General features: G+C 41.1%; 1 protein-coding gene across 1 annotated transcript in view; it reads right to left on the minus strand.

Annotated features, from left to right (window-relative positions):
* The window catches only part of LOC126471069 (RNA-binding protein with serine-rich domain 1-like), a 109571-nt gene that overhangs the window by 39386 nt on the left and 49176 nt on the right, over positions 1-21009 (minus strand). The window contains exons 5-6 of the mRNA XM_050099141.1: positions 17460-17603; positions 296-457 (exon numbers count right to left, since the gene is read on the minus strand). Coding sequence (XP_049955098.1) covers positions 296-457; positions 17460-17603 — 306 coding nt within the window. The remainder of the gene's footprint in view (positions 1-295; positions 458-17459; positions 17604-21009) is intronic.

Consider the following 21009-nt stretch of genomic DNA (forward strand, 5'->3'; position numbering starts at 1 on the left):
AAAACAGGTAATTTCCATAGTGCCTTGTAAATTCCTGTCTCAATGTTGCTGGTTTGCCAGAGTAGAATTGCGACCAAACACTTGTCACAAAAATAAAAATCAAATATCTACAAAATTTAAAGCAATAAGCATAATCTGCCAAAACTTTTGAAGTCAATTTGAAGTATAACTTCAAAAGCAAATTGCAGTGGGCTCTCACACCCTATTCTGAACTGTCAAAAAGATATACATAAATACTGAATTTATGATTATCAGGAAGAAAGAAGGAAAAATTTGTAAGCAAATAGTAGCTTACCTTGAACGAACAACAGTTCTCATTTTTGGTTGAGGCTTTCTCCTGTCTTCCCTTTGTCTCACCTTGACTCTCTCCTTTACATTTTCTTTTGTCTTCTGTCTCATTTTCAGTCTCTCTTTCATCTTCCGCACAGCCTCAACATTGCGAGGGGCACTCCGATTTCTGAAACAAATTTCACATAAAAGTTGAAGACAGACATACATGTGCTGTTGTAATGGGGAATACTTATCTGCACACCTCCTATCACCACCACTACTCAAATAACAGTACAGTGAAATCCCAAATTAATGAACCCACTTTTAAGGAAATCCCAATTTTAAGGAATATTTCTGTCTATTTCGGCAAAACTCTCATAACAATACAATATTAGTTTTCCCCACTTTTAACAAACCTCGCTTTAAGAAAAATCTGCTTTTAAGGAATAAACATGAAACACTCCACAAACTGAAATCCAAATTTTATGTAATTTCTAACACGTTCAAGTGAGTTTCTGATTCCTTTCCATTTTATTTCACACAGGTCATATTTTTTTGTCATGTGATGCAGCAAATGGCAATCGATTCAACCAGCTGACACATACATACATCATAGTCTATAACTCTACTTCCATTGTAGCAATACTGGGAGACGTATTGAAAGAATCTGAAATCATTGATGTCACAGTCACTGAGTCCAAGAAGCGTGCAAACTGTAGTTGTTTACTAAAGTATTGAAGTTATCAATTTTACTTTTGTCGAGTTATGGCCTGCAAACATTGAAAGCTTACAGTAGAGTAAAAGCTGATGATCATCTGCATCATCAATGACAATCTTAACAAATATTTTCAAGATGGTGAAGAAATAAGATTTAGCACCGTCTAAATGTGCACCATATTCAAAATCAAGGACACGTTCTTAAATGCCAAAGCTAACTATCCCTATGGATCCAAAAAGGAGGAACATTCGTATCTCTACATTCAGTGATGTAGAAAATATTCTTCTAATGTAGTTTCAAGGACTGAGGAGTGGAAGCATTCCTGTAGGCAGAAACATACTGCAAGAGAAGGTTTCTAAAATCGCTCTGAAGATTGACATAGAAACTTTCAGTGCACGAACAGCTGGTTGAATCGTTTTAAAAAACATCATAATCTGTTGTTTCAAAGTGTAAGTGGAGAGAGAGGCTCTGGTCAAAGAAACTGTAAACTGTTGGGATACCATTACATTGCCATCATACAGGGCTATGAGCCAAGATACATTTTCAGCATATATGAAACTGGCGCAAGGCTTTTCATTTGATGCCACTTTGGCACCTTGCATGTCGATGTTGAGGATGCTGATGATGATATCAACACAACACCCAGTCCCTGAGCAGATAAAATCTCCAACCTATCTGGGAATCGAACCTAGGCTCCCTGCATAGCAGTCAGTCAGACTGACCATTCAGCTACGGATGTGGACATGGGAGAAAAATACCACAGAGGTAAAAATTAAAAAAAAAAACAAAAGACAACGACACTATTCTGTGTAAATAGTGATGGAAGTGAAACACTGCCTCACTATTAATTCCCAGATGTTTCCAAACCATAAAAATGCTACTTTGTTCTTATGGGTACAACAGCAGACCCTGGAGATGCCAGAGATCTTTACAACTTCTTCAGGCATTTGGATGCCAAGATTGGTGCAGCATGAAGAAATTGGACTTATTATTCACCCATGTCCTGTACATCCCAAGGAAACATAATTTCTGAGGAATGTAAATATTGAGTTCCTCCAAACTTCACAAGTCATCTGCAGCCTCTGTACCTGTGCTTTATACTCTGTTAAAGCCAAATACAGAGTAGTAGTTGGAAATAAGTCAATTTCGTCCACTGAGAGGAAGGAAGTGATGAGACTTAGCCTTGTACAGATTATGTGTGTGTCTGCTGCTGCCTGGAATTCTATAGCACAACAGACTGTTAAATTGTTTCACAAATGGTGGCGATGGTAAATCGGCTGTTGCAGAAGATATTGTTCCAGGAGAAGCGTGGAGTAGTAAAATAAATATTTCTGAAAACGCAATATTCCAGAACACAGTTGTGATGATGAAGCACTGACTTCTATACCTGAGACTGATACAAATGAAATGTTGATGATGGAACACAGGTAGGAGCTGGAGTTCACAATGAGGAAGAAGAAGAAAAAAAGGAGGGCATTGCATCAAGTTTCACTGTTGCTGAGCATGGAACTGATAGTGTCAGGAATTTTTTTTCCTCTCTTAATGTAGATGTATGAATTCTAATTTACACCAACCACATGGAGCGAAAACTTCTTTCACCACTATATGATATAACGACAGAACAAACAAGATGACTTGATGTTTAAAAAAATAAAGGATGTGTTCTCTGAAGTGTTATAAATGTATATTTACTGCATTTAAATTTGTAGCACAGGATGCTGGTAATTTTGTAATGAAATACCTCTAATATCACCTACACATGTTTGACTTATGACTTTGGGTTGCCCTTTCCATGTACTCTACTGGGCAAAACCCCCTTTTTAAGAAAACCCCTAATTTAGGAAAAAAATATTTTGGTCTCCAGAGATTCATTAAAAAGGGGTTTTACTGTACTTTCATAAAAATGTCTTAACTTTATGTAAGCTGAAGTACAGATAATCAGAGAGAGCTTAATCAATAGGTAACACTCTCAGTTCAGTGCTACATTTAAGTACAGCAAGTTCATGTTTTTTCTACTTTTAGTTACACAACTTTTGTTTCACATAATTCTGCTTTCCTTGCATTAATCCCACAGTGAAGTCTAGTCCACTTATATATTTTTCTTGTGTGAATTTTACATTTATTTTATTTATATGGATGAATGATCTTGTTGCTGTTCCTGTTGCAACACTGTTATCTTAACCTAAGATATCTACATCTACATAGATACTCTGCAACCTACCATACGGTACGTGGTAGGGGCTACCCTGTACCACTATAATCATTTCCTTCCCTGTTCCACTCGCAAATACAGCGAGGGAAAAACAGCTGTCTACATGCCTCCAAATGAGACCCAATCTCTTGTATGTTATCTTCGTGGTCCTTAACGTGCAATGTATATTGGCGACAATAGAATTGTTTGATAGTCAGTTTTAAATTTCGGTTCTCTAAATTTTCTCAGTAGTGTTCCTCGAAAAGAACATCACCTTCCCTCCAGGGATTCCAATCTGAGCTCCCGAAGCATCTCCATAACACTTACGTGTTGTTCAAACTTACCAGTATCAAATTTAGACGCCCACCTCTGAACTGCCTCAATGTCTTCCTTTAATCGAACCTGATACAGATCCCAAACTCTTTAGCAGTCTCACGAGTAGGTCGCACTAGCATCCTATATGAGGTCCCCTTTACAGACGAACCACTCTTTCCTCAAATTCTCCCAATAAACTGAAATCAACCACTCCCCTTCCCTACCACAGTCCTTACATGCTCATTCCATTTCATATCGCTTTACAGCGTCACACCCAGATATTTAAATGACATGACTGAGTCAAGCAGGACACTACTAATCTATATCCTAACATTACGGGTTTGTTTTTCCTACTCATCCACATTAACTTACATTTTTCTACGTTTAGAGCTAGCTGCCACCAACTAGAAATTTTGTCTAAGTCATCTTATATCCTCCTACAGTCACTCAACGATGACACCATCCCACATACCACAGTATCTTCAGCAAACAGTATATTTCTGTGACACTCCTGACGAAACCCTCGTCTCTGATGAACACTCGCCGACAAGGACAACATACTGCATTCTATAACCTAAAAAGTCTTTGAGCCACTCACATACCTGTGAACCTTTTCCATAGGAATGTGCCTTTTTTAACAACCTGCAATGCAGCACTGTGTCAAATGCTTTCTGGAAATCTAGAAATATGGAATCTGCTCATTGCACTACATCTATAGTGTTTGTTTGTGTTTCTATCGACCTGCCAGCGCTTTCGTATGGTAAGTCACATGATCTTTGTTTTTAAATATACATCTATAGTTTGGCGTATATCATGTGAGAAAAGGGCAAGTTGAGTTTCACAAGAGCAATGCTTTCTATAACCACACTTATTTGTGGACATAAGCTTCTCAGTCTCAAGAAAACTTATTATATTCCAACAGAGAACATGTTCATGGATTCTGCAGAAATCCGAAATTAGGGATATTGGTCTGTAATTTCGTGGTTCCATTCTTTTATCCTTCTTATACACAAGAGTCATCTGCTCTTCTTCCCAGTCGCTTGGGACTTTGGCGTTGGGTGAGAGATTCATGATAAATGCAAGCTAAGTAAGGGGTCAATGCTGTAGAGTACTCATTCTAAAACCAAATTGGGATTCCATCTGGACCTCACCTTATTTGCTTTCAAATCTTTCCGTTGTTTCTCTACGCCAGTGATGCTTATTACTATGTCGACCATAAAGGAATCTGTCCGATAGTCAAATGCCAGTATATTTGTATAATTCTTCTGTGTGAACAATTTTTTGAATGTAAAATTTAAAATCTCAGTCCGTTTTGCTACCTTTAACTGCCATACCAGTCTGGTCAACAAGGGAAGGGATGGAAGCGTTGGACTCATTTAGTGATTTTACATAGTATCAGGATTTTCTCAGAGTCTATGCCAGATCTTTTGCTAAGGTACGACGGTGATAGTTGTTGTATGCTTCATCTTTCCACAGAAGCATGAATCTCTACTATCTTTTGCTTGTCATCATTTGTGTGTTCCCTTTTGAACCAATAGCGCTATAGCCCCTGTTTCCTCCACATTTTCCAAATTTCATTATTAAACTATGGTGGGTCTTCCCCATCCTTAATCCACTTACTAAGCAAATAATTCTTCAGACCATGATTTACAACCTGCTTAAACTTTGGCCATATTTCCTCTATGTCAATCTTACTGGAACTAAGTGATGTCAAGTCACTGTCAAAGTGAGATGCTTACAACTGCTTATATGCTCTTTGTAGCAGGAACGCTCTCCTAGCCTTCTTGACTGATTTATTAACTCTTGTAACCATAGTTGTTATAATGACATCACGATTGCTAATTCCCGATCTATACTGACGCTGCCAATAAGGTCTGGCCTATTTGTAACTACAAGTCTAATACATTTCCGTTGTGTGTGAGCTGTTGAATCAGCTGCTCAAGATAGTTTTCAGTAAACATGTCCAAAAGTACTTCACATGAAGGTCTGTTTGTACCCCCTGCAATGAATCCATAGACATCCTAATCTATACCCAGTAGGTTTAAGTCACCTCCAACTAGTACTGCACAATCTGCATATTTATGTGCTACTGACTTTCTTTGAATTACTGTCGAACTGTTGGAGGTATAGGGCGGCCAGTAAAAACATCCAACAATTAACTTGGTTTCACCTACACTTGGTATACACGAGCAGATAATTTCACTGTCACACACAACTTCCGACTTCAATAGAGACAATTTGTTTGTCGACTGCAGTGACCACTACCCCCCTCCCATGGCCTCTAAACTGTTTATCCGATATACGTTCCATGACTCGCTAAATATCTCAGAGCTTTCCACTTCGGGTTTCAGCCAGCACTTGGTCCCAACAATAATCTCAGTGTGAGAACTTTCCTGGAGGGCAATAAATTAGGGAATTTTGTTACGAATACTTCAACAATTTATTGACAAAATTTTGACAGTCGGAGTGTTTTTACTCAGAATACAGTCAGACTTCCCTTGCTGTGCATCAACTGGCATGTGTTCATCAATGTACCTCAAACTACTACCTAGCCTACAAAACCCTCATGTGCACTCCACAAGTACTCTGTTACCCAAGTAGCAGCTTCCTTTGTGTAGTACACCTACCTAGGGGACAGACAAGACCATCGCTGAGTCGATGAAGCCTTTGGTTGAGACCCTCCACACAGCTCCAAACAAAAGGATCCTTATCAATTATGGGAACCATGCTGCAAACTGTAAGCTCTGCTTGCACCCCGCGTGTGAGTCCAGGCACCTGTATGAACTGAGGATGGCCGCAGAACCCATGTGACAGATGTCACTGGTGCCGACATGAGCCAAAACTTGCAAATGACTGCACCCTGCACACTCGATAGCCACAGGTTTGGCTGCCTCCACACCTCGGATGAGGCATTTGTGTCAAGAAGACACTGAAGAAAAATTATGGGATAATATACTTAATGAAAAGATGGAAAGTAAATCAAAATTGTTATTTCCTTACACTAAGATTTTATAAAAACCCATAGCAAGTATTCAAGTGTTCTTGAAGGTTTACCTAAATATAAAATATAATGATCAAAAATTTAAAACAACAGCTGAATTCAACTGTAAGTTCTGTTTGTTAAGCAGGTAACAGCATGCTGTGAGCATCTGAAGCAACATAACCAGTCCTGACAATGTAACTGTGAGACCAACTTCTGTTTGGACTCCCGGTTTCATCAAACACACAAACATTCCTATTGCCTGATTTAATTACTTAACTTACAGAATTTTCCCTCCCATATCAACAAAAATGTTTGGCTGGATTCCCATCTCCATCTCACACACAATGTGCAATACCAGTGAAACACAATAACAGAGAACAAAATTTTTACAAGTTTCTCTGACAGAGGGTGTAAATGACTTTAGTTGCCATTTGAGGTTAAGATGGTTCTGTGACACTGCGAAGAGATCCAGGTCTCAGAAATATAATAGTTACTAACCCTACTTACATTAAATACATGCATCAAGCCCTGCACTATTCTTGGAATGACATTAGTAAGAGACACTGAAATATTATTTAAATATCTTTTCAATCGCATCAACTGTACAATCACCTTCACCATCTCTTCTCTCTGTATATATAAACTGAAGTAGCCTTTTCGCTTCAATCTGTATGTGCTAATCTAGAAGTCCCTGTAGGGATTTTGATTCGGTTTTCACAAATAGATGCACTGATTCAAGAGGTAGGTTTCTGTATGTAATTCATAAATGTTTTGTACAAATCACCTTAATTATGATGAATTAAAGTTGTGTTGTGAAAATGATGCCATTACCACGACGTCATAACTCAAGAGAGCAGCAATGCTTCGAGAACACAGCATGTGGATGTAACTTGGTATCTGATGTGGTGGTCTAGTGGTAGAGCATGTGGGAAACCAAAAGGTTATGGGACTTTATCACAGATGGGTCACTTTTTTTCACTCTGCTTTTTAACTTAGTGTTCCCCTCTTAATGATGCGGAGATTTGTCAGAAATGAAATATGCCTCAGGTTCCACATCACACTGTAGCTCCCCTTTCCCCAGTTGGAAAACTGGTTGGCGGCATGCAAGTCACTTAAGTGATGTCCAAATGATTGCAACTGTTTCAGAACAAATGCATAGGAGAAAAAAAGAAGTGAATTCATAATATGAGGCTGGTTTGAAAAGTTCTCGGAATGGAATAGAAAAAAGTACTTACATCACTGAAACTTTTTTTTATTTTTCAATGTAGTCTCCTTGTAGATTAATGCACTAGTCCAATGTTCCAGTTCCTCGAGCCCATCTCGAAAATGAGTTTCCTCCAGGCCTACAAAACTGCTGTCAACTCCGGCTATCAATTCCTCATTTGAAGTGAATCTTCATCCATCAAGAAAAATTTTCAGTTTTGGGAAGAGATGAAAGTGTGACGGAGCCATATCAGGTGAATAAGGTGGATGTGGCAACAATTCATACCTTAGTTTGTGTAATTTTGCCATGGCGACGGCACATTTTTGCAGGCGTGAATTGTCTTGATGGAAGATGTTCTTCCTTGCTAAACCAGGCCTTTTTTCATGTATCTTTTGTTGCAGTTTGTCCAGGGGATTAGCATAGTATTCTTCAGTAATTTTTTGTGCAGTGGGGAGATAATCTACAAACAGAAGCCCCTTCGCATCTCAGAACACTGATGCCACGACCTTTCCCGCCGAAGGAATTGTCTTTGGTTTCTTTGATGGCAGAGAATCAGCAAGTTTCCACTGTTTTGGCTGTTGTTTTGTCTCTGAGGCTTAGTAGTGCACCCAAGTTTCATATGTGATCACAAACCAGTGCAAACAATCTTGTTCGTTTCTCCTAAACAGGGCCAAACATTGCTCTGATATGTCCATTCTCATGCGTTTTTGATCCAGCATCAAGAGTTGTGGCACCCATCTTGTAGATAAGTTTTTCATTTCTAATTCTTCAGTTAAAATGTGATATACCCTTTCAGATGACATCTGGCAAGCATGAGTAATTTCAAGCACTTTCAACTGGCAATCCTCCATGACCATTTTGTGCAATTTTGCAAAGATTTCTGGAGTAGTGACACATCTTGGTCGACCACTGCACGGATCATCATCTAAGCTCTCCTGACCAAATTTAAATTCATTTGTCCACTTGACAACAGCTGAACATGAAGGAGCAGAGTGCCCAGTGTAATTTGGAAATAGGCATGAATGTCCTTTGCTTTCATACTTTTCTGTACGAAGTGCTCAAATCTCAATTTTTTTCCATTTTCACAAATCACTACACGGGAACAACAACAGGGCCATGTTACCGCCACAGCTCTCCTCCGAGCGCACTGACATGGCACATCTTTACAGGCAACAGTCCAATGAATATCACGTGAAAAATTTGTTGTGCTAGTGTTGACTTCCCGTGGTGATTCCGAGAACTTTTCAAACCACCCTTGTATGTAGTGTTTTATGTTTTACACTTCAAGTAAAGCAATTTCTGAAAAACTACTTAAGCAACTTTGCTTTGTTTACATACATTATGTTCTTTCAGCAGTGCAGGAGGTAACTCAGCTTTCAATTTTCTGTTTTCAATGAATCAAACCTAGATGTGGACACAATTATTTGCTTGGCACAGCGAAGATGTTTACCATAGAGTCCATGACAAAGAATTGTGGCAATGAGTCTCAAGAATGCATCACAGCGATTACTACGCTTCAAAGAGGAGTGCTGTAACTTGACCTAAACACATACATCATGCTAGTTTTTCTCTTATTTTCTTCTCTTATTTGTGCCACCTCAGCCAACCTCCAATACATACAGAATCCCTCACAAAAACATATACCCAGGATTTGCATACAATATTTACAATAGAATGAGATTTTCACTCTGCAGCGGAGTGTGCGCTGATATGAAACTTCCTGGCAGATTAAAACTGTGTGCCCGACCGAGACCCGAACTCGGAACCTTTGCCTTTTGCGGGCAAGTGCTCTACCATCTGAGCTACCGAAGCACGACTCACGCCCGGTACTCACAGCTTTACTTCTGCCAGTATCTTGTCTCCTACCTTCCAAACTTTACAGAAGCTCTCCTGCAAACCTTGCAGAACTAGCACTCCTGAAAGAAAGGATATAGCGGAGACATGGCTTAGCCAAAGCCTGGGGGATGTTTCCAGAATGAGATTTTCACTCTGCAGCGGAGTGTGCGCTGATATGAAACTTCCTGGCAGATTAAAACTGTGTGCCCGACCGAGACCCGAACTCGGGACCGTCTCCGCTATATCCTTTCTTTCAGGAGTGTTAGTTCTGCAAGGTTCGCAGGAGAGCTTCTGTAAAGTTTGGAAGGTAGGAGACGAGATACTGGCAGAAGTAAAGCTGTGAGTACCGGGCGTGAGTCGTGCTTCGGTAGCTCAGATGGTAGAGCACTTGCCCGCGAAAGGCAAAGGTCCCAAGTTCGGGTCTCGGTCGGGCACACAGTTTTAATCTGCCAGGAAGTTTCATATTTACAATGGTTGTAAAAATACTACTTACATCACGATGCGCTCCCATCATTTCCACGAGACGTCACTCCATATGTCAGTTCAATATGGGCACACAACATTCATGTCTCCAGACAACTTTCCTGGCATGCACTGCTTACAGCACATAAGTTATATGAGTGTCGATATTCATTTATTTAATGTTGTTCTCTGAATTCTATTCATAACTTTATGCAGTGGCCTGTAAACAAGTCATCTGGGTGAAGACACTTAATGCTAACTGTGCGAAGCCAGGCCAGGTTGCTAATACTGTGTAAGCTAAGAAATAATCATTCAGTCTCTACCAAAACTAATTAGCCTTATTGGAGTCAACAAACTTCCTAACCACACTGGTCAATTAAAATTTTTTAAGAACAATATACACTGTTTCTGGAACATAATTCGGTCCTGAATCCAGAGCAAATTTCAGAATTTTTGTACTGACCTCAGTTATCATGTAATATTTGTTTTTGTAAATGCTTATGGCAGTCTACATATTATTTGCACGTGGCAAAATGACATGCTAGCATAACAACTGACAAACAAAAACTAAACAGAGCCTGAATTAGTGTAAGGAGTGCTATGGATGAAGAATTCAATGAATTCACAGATAATCAACTTCAAAGAAAATCCTAAGAAGTTTTGGTCTTATGGTAAATCAGTATACACATCAAAGGCATCTGTCCAGACACACTGTGACCATAATGGCACTGAAACAGAGAATGACACAGGGGTGCTGAAATACTGTATGTCTTTTTCCAAAAAGTTTCACAAAAAAAGATTAAATCGTCACACAAATGACAAATAGACAGGTACTGAAATAAGTCACTAAGGGATAAGAAAAGCAACAGAAATCACTCAACAGAGGAAAGTTCACTGGACCTGACGGGATACCAATTCGATTCTACAGAGAGTATGCAAAACAACTTGCCCCTCTTCTAGCAGCAGTTTACCATAGGTCGCTCAAGGGTGAAGCATTCCTAATGATTGGGAAAAAGCACAGCTCAAATGCATTTACAAGTATGGTCATCAAACAGAGGCTCAAAACTATTTGCCTATGTCTTTGACATCGATCTATTGTACAATTTTGGAACATTTTTTTATGCTGGCATATTATGACATTTCTGGAGATGGAAAATCTTCTCTATAGGAATCAACATGAATTCCAAAAACAACCAACATGTGAAATCTAGCTCACTCTGTTCGTCCACAAGGCCCGTGAAGCAGTAGATACAGGCACCCAGGTAGCTGCTGTGTTCTTTGACTTCCAGAAGGCATTCAATACAGTTCTGCACTCTGTATAATGGACAAAATATAATCATACATGATACCACACCAACTGTGTGATTGGACTGAAGAGTTTCTAGCAAACAAAACACAGCATGTCATTCTGAACAGAGAGAAGTCTTCAGAAGTAAAAGTAATTTTGGATGTGCCCCAATGGAGTGTAATAGGACCATTACTTTTCACAATATATATATGCAAATGACCTAGTAGATAACTTTGTATACAAAGAAGTCATAATGCTAGAAATTGTATCAAAACACAGAAAGACCAGCAGAAGATCAACAATTGGTGAAGGGAATGGCAGCTGACCCTCAAAATAATAATAAAAAAAAAAAATGTAACATATTCTGAATACATTGCCAGAAAGATCCTTTACTTTATAATTACAGAACAACAGAACACATGATTTCAAAACAATCACTGGAAGCAGAGAAGATCCAAAGAGCAGCAGCATATTTTGTTACAGGGTCATTAACCCTTTTGCTGCTGTGGGTGTATATACACATCCTGTTATGCAGTTTCCTAGGTGTTGTGGACATGTATACACGAGCCACCCGGGTTTTCCTACAGTGCTATGAATGTCATAATGCAGGGCTTCACAACATACGTGCTCGCGGAGCGAGCTGTGAGCAGCAAGGCACGAGCACGGAGCAGCGTGAGCACGCTACCCCCACTACCGGACCAGAGCGGAGAGTGGGGAGAGTCACATGGGGCACACAACAGCTGCCGCCAGGCAATGTAAATCCGCGGCCACCTGCAGGGATATCACTCACGAATTATTACTGTGACAATTGAAACAAATAAAGGAGAATGTACACGTGCCACATAATTTTATTAGCTTAGTGTATGCCTCTACATTCGTATTAATTTGTGAACTGTTACATAATAAAAGGTGTCACTGAAATGTGGGATTCTCGGTTATCGTGTACTTTTTGCCCTTTACAATTGCATCTATGTTCGGAGTAATTGTTCTTGTGCATTGTAGGTGCAGCGTGCAGTTTAAATTTCGATCAGACAATGCGTTTCTCAGGCGCGTCTTGTTACATTTCATTGCAGAGAACAGTTGTTCACAAACATACGTGGAACCGAACATTGATATTATTGTAGTCGCCAGTTTGTGCAAACGAGGAAATCTATCCTGAGGGAAGTGTCTGTAAAATTCCAAAATGTTTTTCTTGTTCTGAAATTTGTCTCTGTGTTCTCTGTCACACTGCAGGTCAATAATTTCTAGTTGCAGCTCAGGAGGGATCTCTTCAATATTCGCTGAATATGGAGAGGAGAACAGATCAAAATCAGTGTCTGGTGCTGTCAGATCTTGAAAGCATTGATCAAATTCTTCCTTAAGGGCAACTAAACTATGTGAATAATGTTCACAGTCTTTGTGAACATCTTGCATGGAAGATAATTTAGGAAAGTGAGCTAGATTTCCTATTTCCAACTGACTCACCCAAAGTGTCAATTTCATTTTAAAAGCTCGTATTCGATCTATGAAATGAGTAATTAGCAGATCTTTACCTTGTAGTGAAATGTTCAAAGCATGGCTAGTTAAATCTGCTAAGAACGCGGATCACATATCCATGAAGGCTCTTTCAATTCAGGAACACACATGTTATTTATTTCCATGAACATATTTATCTCATCTAATAGGCAAAAAATCGATTTAATAATTCGCCACGACTAAGCCAGCGGACCTCGCTGTAATAAGGCAGGCTACCATACTGCCTTTCTACATCCTCAAGAAAGCTTTTAAATTGCCTGTGTTGTAGCCCATGCTTCCTTATATAACTGGTTGTACAAACAACAACATTCATCACATTTTTTAGAGTGATACTCTTTGCATATAAGTTTTCCTGGTGGATCACACAGTGAACGCCCCTTACTTCATTCGGCACGGTCAGTTTTTGCATTTTCTCCTTCAACAGCGCAACGAAACCTGATTTTTTCCCTGTCATCTCTAGTGCACTGTCTGTAGACACTGAAACTAAAGAATTCCACGACAATCCTATATTTTCAACACTTTCTTCAACACTACTTAAAATATCACCTCCGGTTGTAGTGTTCTTCATGGCTACTACATCGAGGAGCTCCTCCCTCACCTGAAGATCTCTATTAATACCTTTAATAAATATGGCAAGCTGCACTGTTCCAGTGATATCAAAACTTTCGTCCAGAGCTAGAGAATACGCCATAAAATCTTTACAGATATTTGCAAGCTGGCTCTGGACGTCGTATGCCATGTCCTGTATGCGACGCATAATGGTCATGTTAGATAATGGCACAATCTGAAACTGTTCAACTTGAGATGGACACAAATGTTCCGCGGCAACTACCAAACATTCTTTTATTAAATCGCCATCAGTGAAGGGGCGCAGGGATTTTGCTAAAAGCAAAGCAATTTTGTAACTCACTCTGAGAGCTTCCTCAGTTGATTTTTCTTCGTCGTCCAGATTTGCTTCGGATAGCTTCCTTTTAGGTTTAATAACTTCCTGTGCATGATCTGGTCCATCACATTTTCCACTTCCGTAGTCTTTCGCGTGGCATGACATATAATGTCGTTGCAAATTAAATTTCCTAAAAGAATTCAGCGTTTTGTGACATACTAAACATTTTGCAACACCATCTTTTTCTGTAAACAGATACAATTCCTCCCAATGGGGGTTGAACTGCGAAAGCATGGTTCGGGTTACACAACGGCGACTTGACACGATTCTTAACCAGCGAAGTGACTGTTAGAGCTGATCGTAGTACTTTAAACGTACAAAGTCAGCGCGAATTCAATAGGCACGCTGCGGCCCTATTCAAACGTGCGCGCGCATTTCCCCTCCCTCCCTACTCCGTGACCTTGCACCTGCTCGCGAGCACGTGCCTGAGCAGACGCGAGCACTCGCGCTCAAAACCGGCCAGTTGTTAAGCCCTGTCCTAATGCATCCTGAGAAGCTGACCTCTCACTGCTGTGTACGAGCTACTTTCTTATAATGGTGAATAAAAGAGTTTCGAGTATTTTTCATACAATATATGTGCCTCTTGTGTTTCATCATTTAAAAAACAAAAGAATTAAAAAAAATAATTAAGAAACCTCATTTCAATATCTTGAATCATTAAGAGCTATCATTCTACTCTCAATTTTAAATAAAATTTTATGTCTTCTCTACATTTCATTCATTGCGATATATGAGCTGCAATCAACCACACACAAAGTTGACACAATTACTTTTTACCTATTTGGCGTCTTTAAAATTTTGCACTATGTTTTACTGAATTTTACACAACACAGTAACTATGGGATATTACGAAAAGAAATTTAGTCCTTCATCAAGCGAAGATATCAGACAGTAAGATGTGCAAAAATCAATTTTTTTCATCTAATAGTTTTCGAAAAAATGAATGATAAGTATTTTCTATTGGCTGGAACACCATCTCTCCACACAGGCACCAGCAATTGGCGAGCAGTACAGCCATAACGAAAGCTGCCTTAGTGTGGAGTGCAACGAACACGTCTGCAGCAGCAAAATTGTTAATTAAGCAAGAACACATCAAGGAGATGCTCAGTTAGCTTTATTGGCAAACGCTACAAGAGACGTATTCTGCATCACGGTATTGTCTAGTGTTAAAATACCAAGAGCATACATTTCTGGAAGAGTCAACCAATATAATGTTTGCTCTTACAGGCAACTGGCGAAAAGACTACCAACATATAATTAGAGATATTTGAGCCCACAGAGGCTTACCAGCAACCGTTCTTCCTGGAAACCATATACAAGTGAAACAGGAAAAAGGGGAAATGACAGTAGTACATAAAGTACCCTCTGCCACACAACATTAACTTTTAATCAATCTGTCAGAGATACACCAACCTTAAACATGAACTTCAGTTTGTGAGACTTCACTACAAGAGGATTAGTTTTCCATTTCTTTTTTTTCCAATTTCAGTATTAACTCTCCAAATATGCACAAAATGAGCTTCCTGCCAACAAGGTCTTTGTTGTTTTTTACTATTTCTGCAGGTATAAGGTGTTAACTCCTGAATCAACAGACAACACAAAATTCCACAAGAAACAACCCACAGCCACGTGTAGTAACTGTTAAAACTCCCAATGCTGAGATACAAGAGACATGGTGTGATATTGTGTGTTTAAGCATGACTCATGGGCAATGGTGCCAGATTATCTTCATTTCCTGAACTGAAGACCATGTGTGGAAATTCCTTGCGCATATTTTGATGATTTTTCAGTGATTAAATCTGTAGAATATTTAATTACAGCTAAAGAAGAAGAATGAGCATGCAGCATTTTCAAGTATTTCAACTGATACTGAGGAACACATGACAAGAAAACTGAGACCAATAGCCAAAAATTGATTTCATTTTCAAATTCAGCATCCACACCTTAACAAAGAATATCATTCACATTCTTTGCAACAAAAATGTTGCTGATCACTGTAACCTCAAGCTATATTGTATTTTAACTGATGATAATGAACATGCACTTTTGGGAGTGGGACTCTCAATTATTTTCTGCCTCTTTTGATGTGATGTGAGAAACATTATGTCTGTAATCATCATTTTGTAATGACAATGTGGTTGTTCCCACAGCTCATTTTTACACTGGTATGAAGCCAGAAGTATTAATTCACAGGGCTCCCAGCACCCAGCATAAGGAGGCATCAGCTGTTTCAGATATTGTGTGCCTGAGCACCAAGTCATGAAGAGTGTGACTGCTATTACGTGCTCACTGGTAAAAGTCCATTCGAATCAAGTTCTCGGAACCAAGAGCAAAGTGACCCCACAAGTAAACAAACATATGAAAACATCAAAAGTACATAGTATATTGAGTGATTGTGACATGGCGTCTATCATTGTGTACGCAGTCTTCAAAATTCAGTCTGTCCAACTGTTATAAGAAATGGAAATGAATGTTTGGTGTCATTGGCCAGGAGGCCCCTTGCGGGGCAGGTCCAGCTCCCTTGGTGCAGGTCTTATTACATTTGACACCACTTTGGGCGACCTGTGCACCAGATGGGGATGAAATGGTGATGAAGACAACACAACACCCAGTCCGCGAGCGGAGAAAATCTCCGACCCAGCGGGGAATCGAACCCGGGCCCGTAGGTCGGAAATCTGTCACGCTGACCTCTCAGCTATCAGGGTGGATGTTATAAGAAATGTAATGTTATAAGTATTATCCTACTGACTACAGCCATATGACATGGAACATATTATAGAAGGGCATTGGTGCTAAAGGTTGCTATTGTGAAATGTCAGTAAAATTGCAATTTCCAACACAAAGTTCTACCAGCTAGGAATATTAAAATAATTTTGTCCAGAATAAATCTTTCATTCTACAGCAGAATGAATACTAAACTGCCTGAAAGACAGAAGTTCTCTGTCATTGAGACAAACCAAAACCCCCGTCTTTCACAAGTAATGCTGTGACTGACTGGTCTATCCAGACTTACCTCAAGCCTTGACTCAAAACTTCCATCTACCAGTACCTCTCCCCAATGTTCAAAGTTTCATAGCGGTTCTCCTGCTTACCTTGCTGGACTCCTTTTTCCTAGGGGCATTAGTCCAACAACATATCCAGGAGTATGGCACACAGTTTTAAACTTCCAGGAGATGTCAGTTATATTTTTACCTTTGCCTGGTCTTCAAATTCACAAGCAAAGTCCTCTTTCAATACACATAAGAAATTAATCAGCTTGTTATGTGTTATACCGAAACCTCCCATCATTACGGAGGTTAAAGGTTGGTTTGAACACTGCAATAACTAAACATGTATGGTCACACTGGAGGTTATTTATACCCTTGCCTTCCTCAAACCTTTCAACTGACTTACCCAGACAGTTGTACGAAGGACTATAGTTTAATGTTGACTCCAAGTCATGGTGGAAGTTGGTACTTTTCACACACACTAGTGTTTGCCAGAGGTGAATAAAAACAGTAAGTGACAGAAAAAAATCCAAGAACCAACTGAGGACTGAAGAACCAAGGAACTGTAGAATGACACCCACTAAGCCACTGAGCAACACCTGAACAGAAGTAAGCATATGAAATACTCATTACTTACTACATACTGCGAGAATGAGAATCATTATATTATGCTTCATAAATAGCACTACTCTTTCAAAACAATACCTACATACAAAACCTCCACTATAACCAGTAACAATTACATACTTGCGCTTCACTTGCGCTCTTGAATCGGAGCTCGATGATGAACTGGAACTACTTGAAGATGAACTTGATCTTGAAGAAGTACCTGATGTCGAAGTACGAGAATCACTTGAATCACTTGAAGATCCAGAACTACTCTCTGATGAACTTTAAAAAAAAAAGAAAGAAATGTAATTAGTTAACAAAAAATGGTGGCACATGCAAACTTAGAGGAAAACTATAAAAATGTGAGTAATGGAAAAAACTGATAAATTTAATAAGCAAAATATCTTACCCCCTGTAGTATACACAGCAAACAGTATATTTTATAAACAATATGAGATTATTAAGGTGCGAGGGGTGAGAGAAGCAGGAGGGCGGGAGGGCGAGAGGGGCGGGAGGGCCAGAGGGGCGGGAGGGCCAGAGGGGCGGGAGGGCCAGAGGGGCGGGAGGGCGAGAGGGGCGGGAGGGCCAGAGGGGCGGGAGGGCCAGAGGGGCGGGAGGGCCAGAGGGGCGGGAGGGCCAGAGGGGTGGGAGGGCAGGAGGGGAGGGGCGGGAGGGCAGGAGGGGAGGGGCGGGAGGGCAGGAGGGGAGGGGCGGGAGGGCAGGAGGGGAGGGGCGGGAGGGCAGGAGGGCAGGAGGGCAGGAGGGGCGGGAGGGCAGGAGGGGTGGGAGGGCGAGATGGGTGGGAGGGCCAGAGGGGCGGGAGGGCGAGAGTGGCGGGAGGGCGAGAGTGGCGGGAGGGCGAGAGGGGCGGGAAGCCAAGAGATGCGAAAGAGGCGGTTACCGTCGTCGCTGGCGGCGCAGTGTACCTGTGTATCGCAGTTTGATGGCGATTGATATTGACTTGGCTGGTCAGTTTAATAAACAGCAATTGATTGGAGGTCCAAATGTTTTTCGTGGACTCCATCTGAACTTCACGTGTGATGTACAAGCAGTGTTTGGAGGTAGTACCTGGCTTACACTTGCTGTTGTATGGGGCAATCAAGCAGATTATGGTGGCCTTGAAGCATTTCCAGATGCTAATATTTTGGCTTGGAAGACATGGAGTATTGCTGAGACTACAGGACTGTTGGCTAAACGGCCTTATGGTACTCTTGTTCCAAGCATGCCATTTGTTTTGACTACGAGAAGGAAGAAGAAGTTAAATGCTGATGAGTACCTCTTTTTATGGGCGAAAGTCAGCAATGGCAATTGTAAAATAAGGCAGGAGGCCAAGAGATGCGAAAGAGGCGGGAGGCCGAGAGATGTGAAAGAGGCGGGAGGCCGACAGATGCGGAAGAGGCAGGAGGACGAGAGAAGTGGGAGGGCAAGAGAAATGGGAGGGCAAGAGAAATGGGAGGGGGAGAAAAGCGGGAGGGCCAGAAAGAGGGGGGGGGGGGGGGAAGGATGGAAGAGAGAGAGAGAGAGAGAGAGAGAGAGAGAGAGAGAGAGAGAGAGATGGGTGGGCAGGAGAGGGAAGGCAAGAGAGATTGCAGCTGTCAAAGTGTTGGGACTTAATGTTGGGACTTTTGGCAGTCAGAGGGCATGAGGACCATACAGAAGTAAAAGCCAACATATAGGAAGATGGTATGTTGGGCTGAGACAGCCCACAAGAAACAAATGGAAGAGATGGTGTTAAATCTGAGGAAGAATGGAGGACAGGATGCCTGTGGTCATGTTTATTGGGAACAAATGCTGACAACATTGGGAGAGTGAGAGGGTGGAGAGTGAGAGCAATACATGGGGTCGGTGGATGAGAAGGAGATGGTAGGAGGGGGGGGGAGATGTGGGGGAGGGTAGGGGGCAAAGGGTAGGGCATAGTGTGGGAGTACAGAGGAGGGTGGGCGGCAAGAGGAGGGTGGGCGGCAAGAGGAGGGGGGGCGGCAAGAGGAGGGAGGCGGAAAGGGGGGGTGGCAAGAGGAGGGGGGGCGGCAAGAGGAGGGAGGCGGAAAGGGGGGGTGGCAAGAGGAGGGGGGGCAGCAAGAGGAGGGAGGCGGAAAGGGGGGGGTGGCAGGAAGAGGGGTGGCAAGTTGGCGGTGGCAAGTGGGAGGTGGCAAGAGGAGGGGAGGTAAGGCAAGGGGCATGACAAGAGCAAAGGGAAAGCAAGAGGTGGGGGTGGTAAGAGGAAGGGGAGCTGTTCCACATACCGGGTAAAAGTGTCGTGTGTGTGTGTGGTGTGTGTGTGTGTGTGTGTGCGCGCGTGCGTGTGAGAGAGAGAGAGAGAGAGAGAGAGAGAGAGAGAGAGAGAGAGAGAGATGACAGCTCTGAAGATGCCGGCACTGTTGATGTTTAGTGGGTTTGATCTGGCTGATATGAATAGAGGTATAGATGGGGCAATTACACAGGTGGGGGGGACTATAGTTCAAAATAGAAGCCACCTGAAAGCTAGCAAACTTTTCAGTCTTGTTTGTGCACTTTGATGACTCAATGTCTCTACCATTTCACGAGTTGTTAACTTTACTACTACATTAATTAATTTAAATAAGATAGTGAAAGTAAAAGCATTTCACACCAGACATATTGGAAAGGCTGTTAATGACCTTACATTCACTGCTTTGTAATTTCCAGGCATGAAATACCCTGAACTTTTAATGACATGGAATTTGTGTAAATCCAGGTATTTTTATTTCACACACTTTAAGTAGCTCTTCATCACCACATAATACCAAAATGAGTGCACCATCACAGTGACAATCTTGTTGAAGAATTAAATGTACAGTTCTAAAATTCTAGGTTGTAAACAACAGCCTTACATTATCAGTGCAATGAGTGACACAACAAAATCCAAGTATCTGGTAATGTTTTTCATTAACTGCATAAACATACGATTCAATTTTAATGTACAGTAATTTTCTGCTAATGAATGTAAGATAGATGTCACGTCTCAGTATGTGAACACAGGCTTTTTCAGTTTCTTACTTCAATAACAAATTGGGAAATGCTATGGAGCAGGGAACTTCTGAAAGCAATATGGAGAACCAAACTCCACCAAAAAGTTGATACTGATAGCATTAGTCTCTCTTTTGTATTGTGCATAGCGGTGTGGAAGATTAGATGCATCCGTCACCAACTGCTCATTTGCAATTCAACTCCTGTGCATATCTGCAACCTCACAATCTTTTTTTCTGGCTGTGTCTCATGTTCCTGTTCCTAAAAGAAATTTCCTATATCTCTGCAAAGTGATCCTTACAAGGGAACCTCCCCATCGCACCCCCCTCAGATTTAGTTATAAGTTGGCACAGTGGATAGGCCTTGATAAACTGAACACAGATCAATTGAGAACACAGGAAGAAGTTGTGTGGAACTGTGAAAAAATAAGCAAAATATACAAACTGAGTAGTCCATGGGCCACATAAGCAACATCATGGACGAAGTGTGCTTAGAAGCGCCGTGGTCCCGTGGTAGCGTGAGCAGCTGCTGAACGAGAGATCCTTGGTTCAAGTCTTCCCTCGACTGAAAATTTTACTTTCTTTATTTTTGCATAGTTATTATCTGTCCGTTCGTTCATTGACATCTCTGTTCACTGTAATAAGTTTAGTGTCTGTGTTTTGCGACCGCACTGCAAAACCGTGCGATTAGTAGACAAAAGGAC

This window comes from Schistocerca serialis, chromosome 3 (assembly GCF_023864345.2).
Source record: "Schistocerca serialis cubense isolate TAMUIC-IGC-003099 chromosome 3, iqSchSeri2.2, whole genome shotgun sequence".
Lineage (NCBI taxonomy): Eukaryota > Metazoa > Arthropoda > Insecta > Orthoptera > Acrididae > Schistocerca > Schistocerca serialis.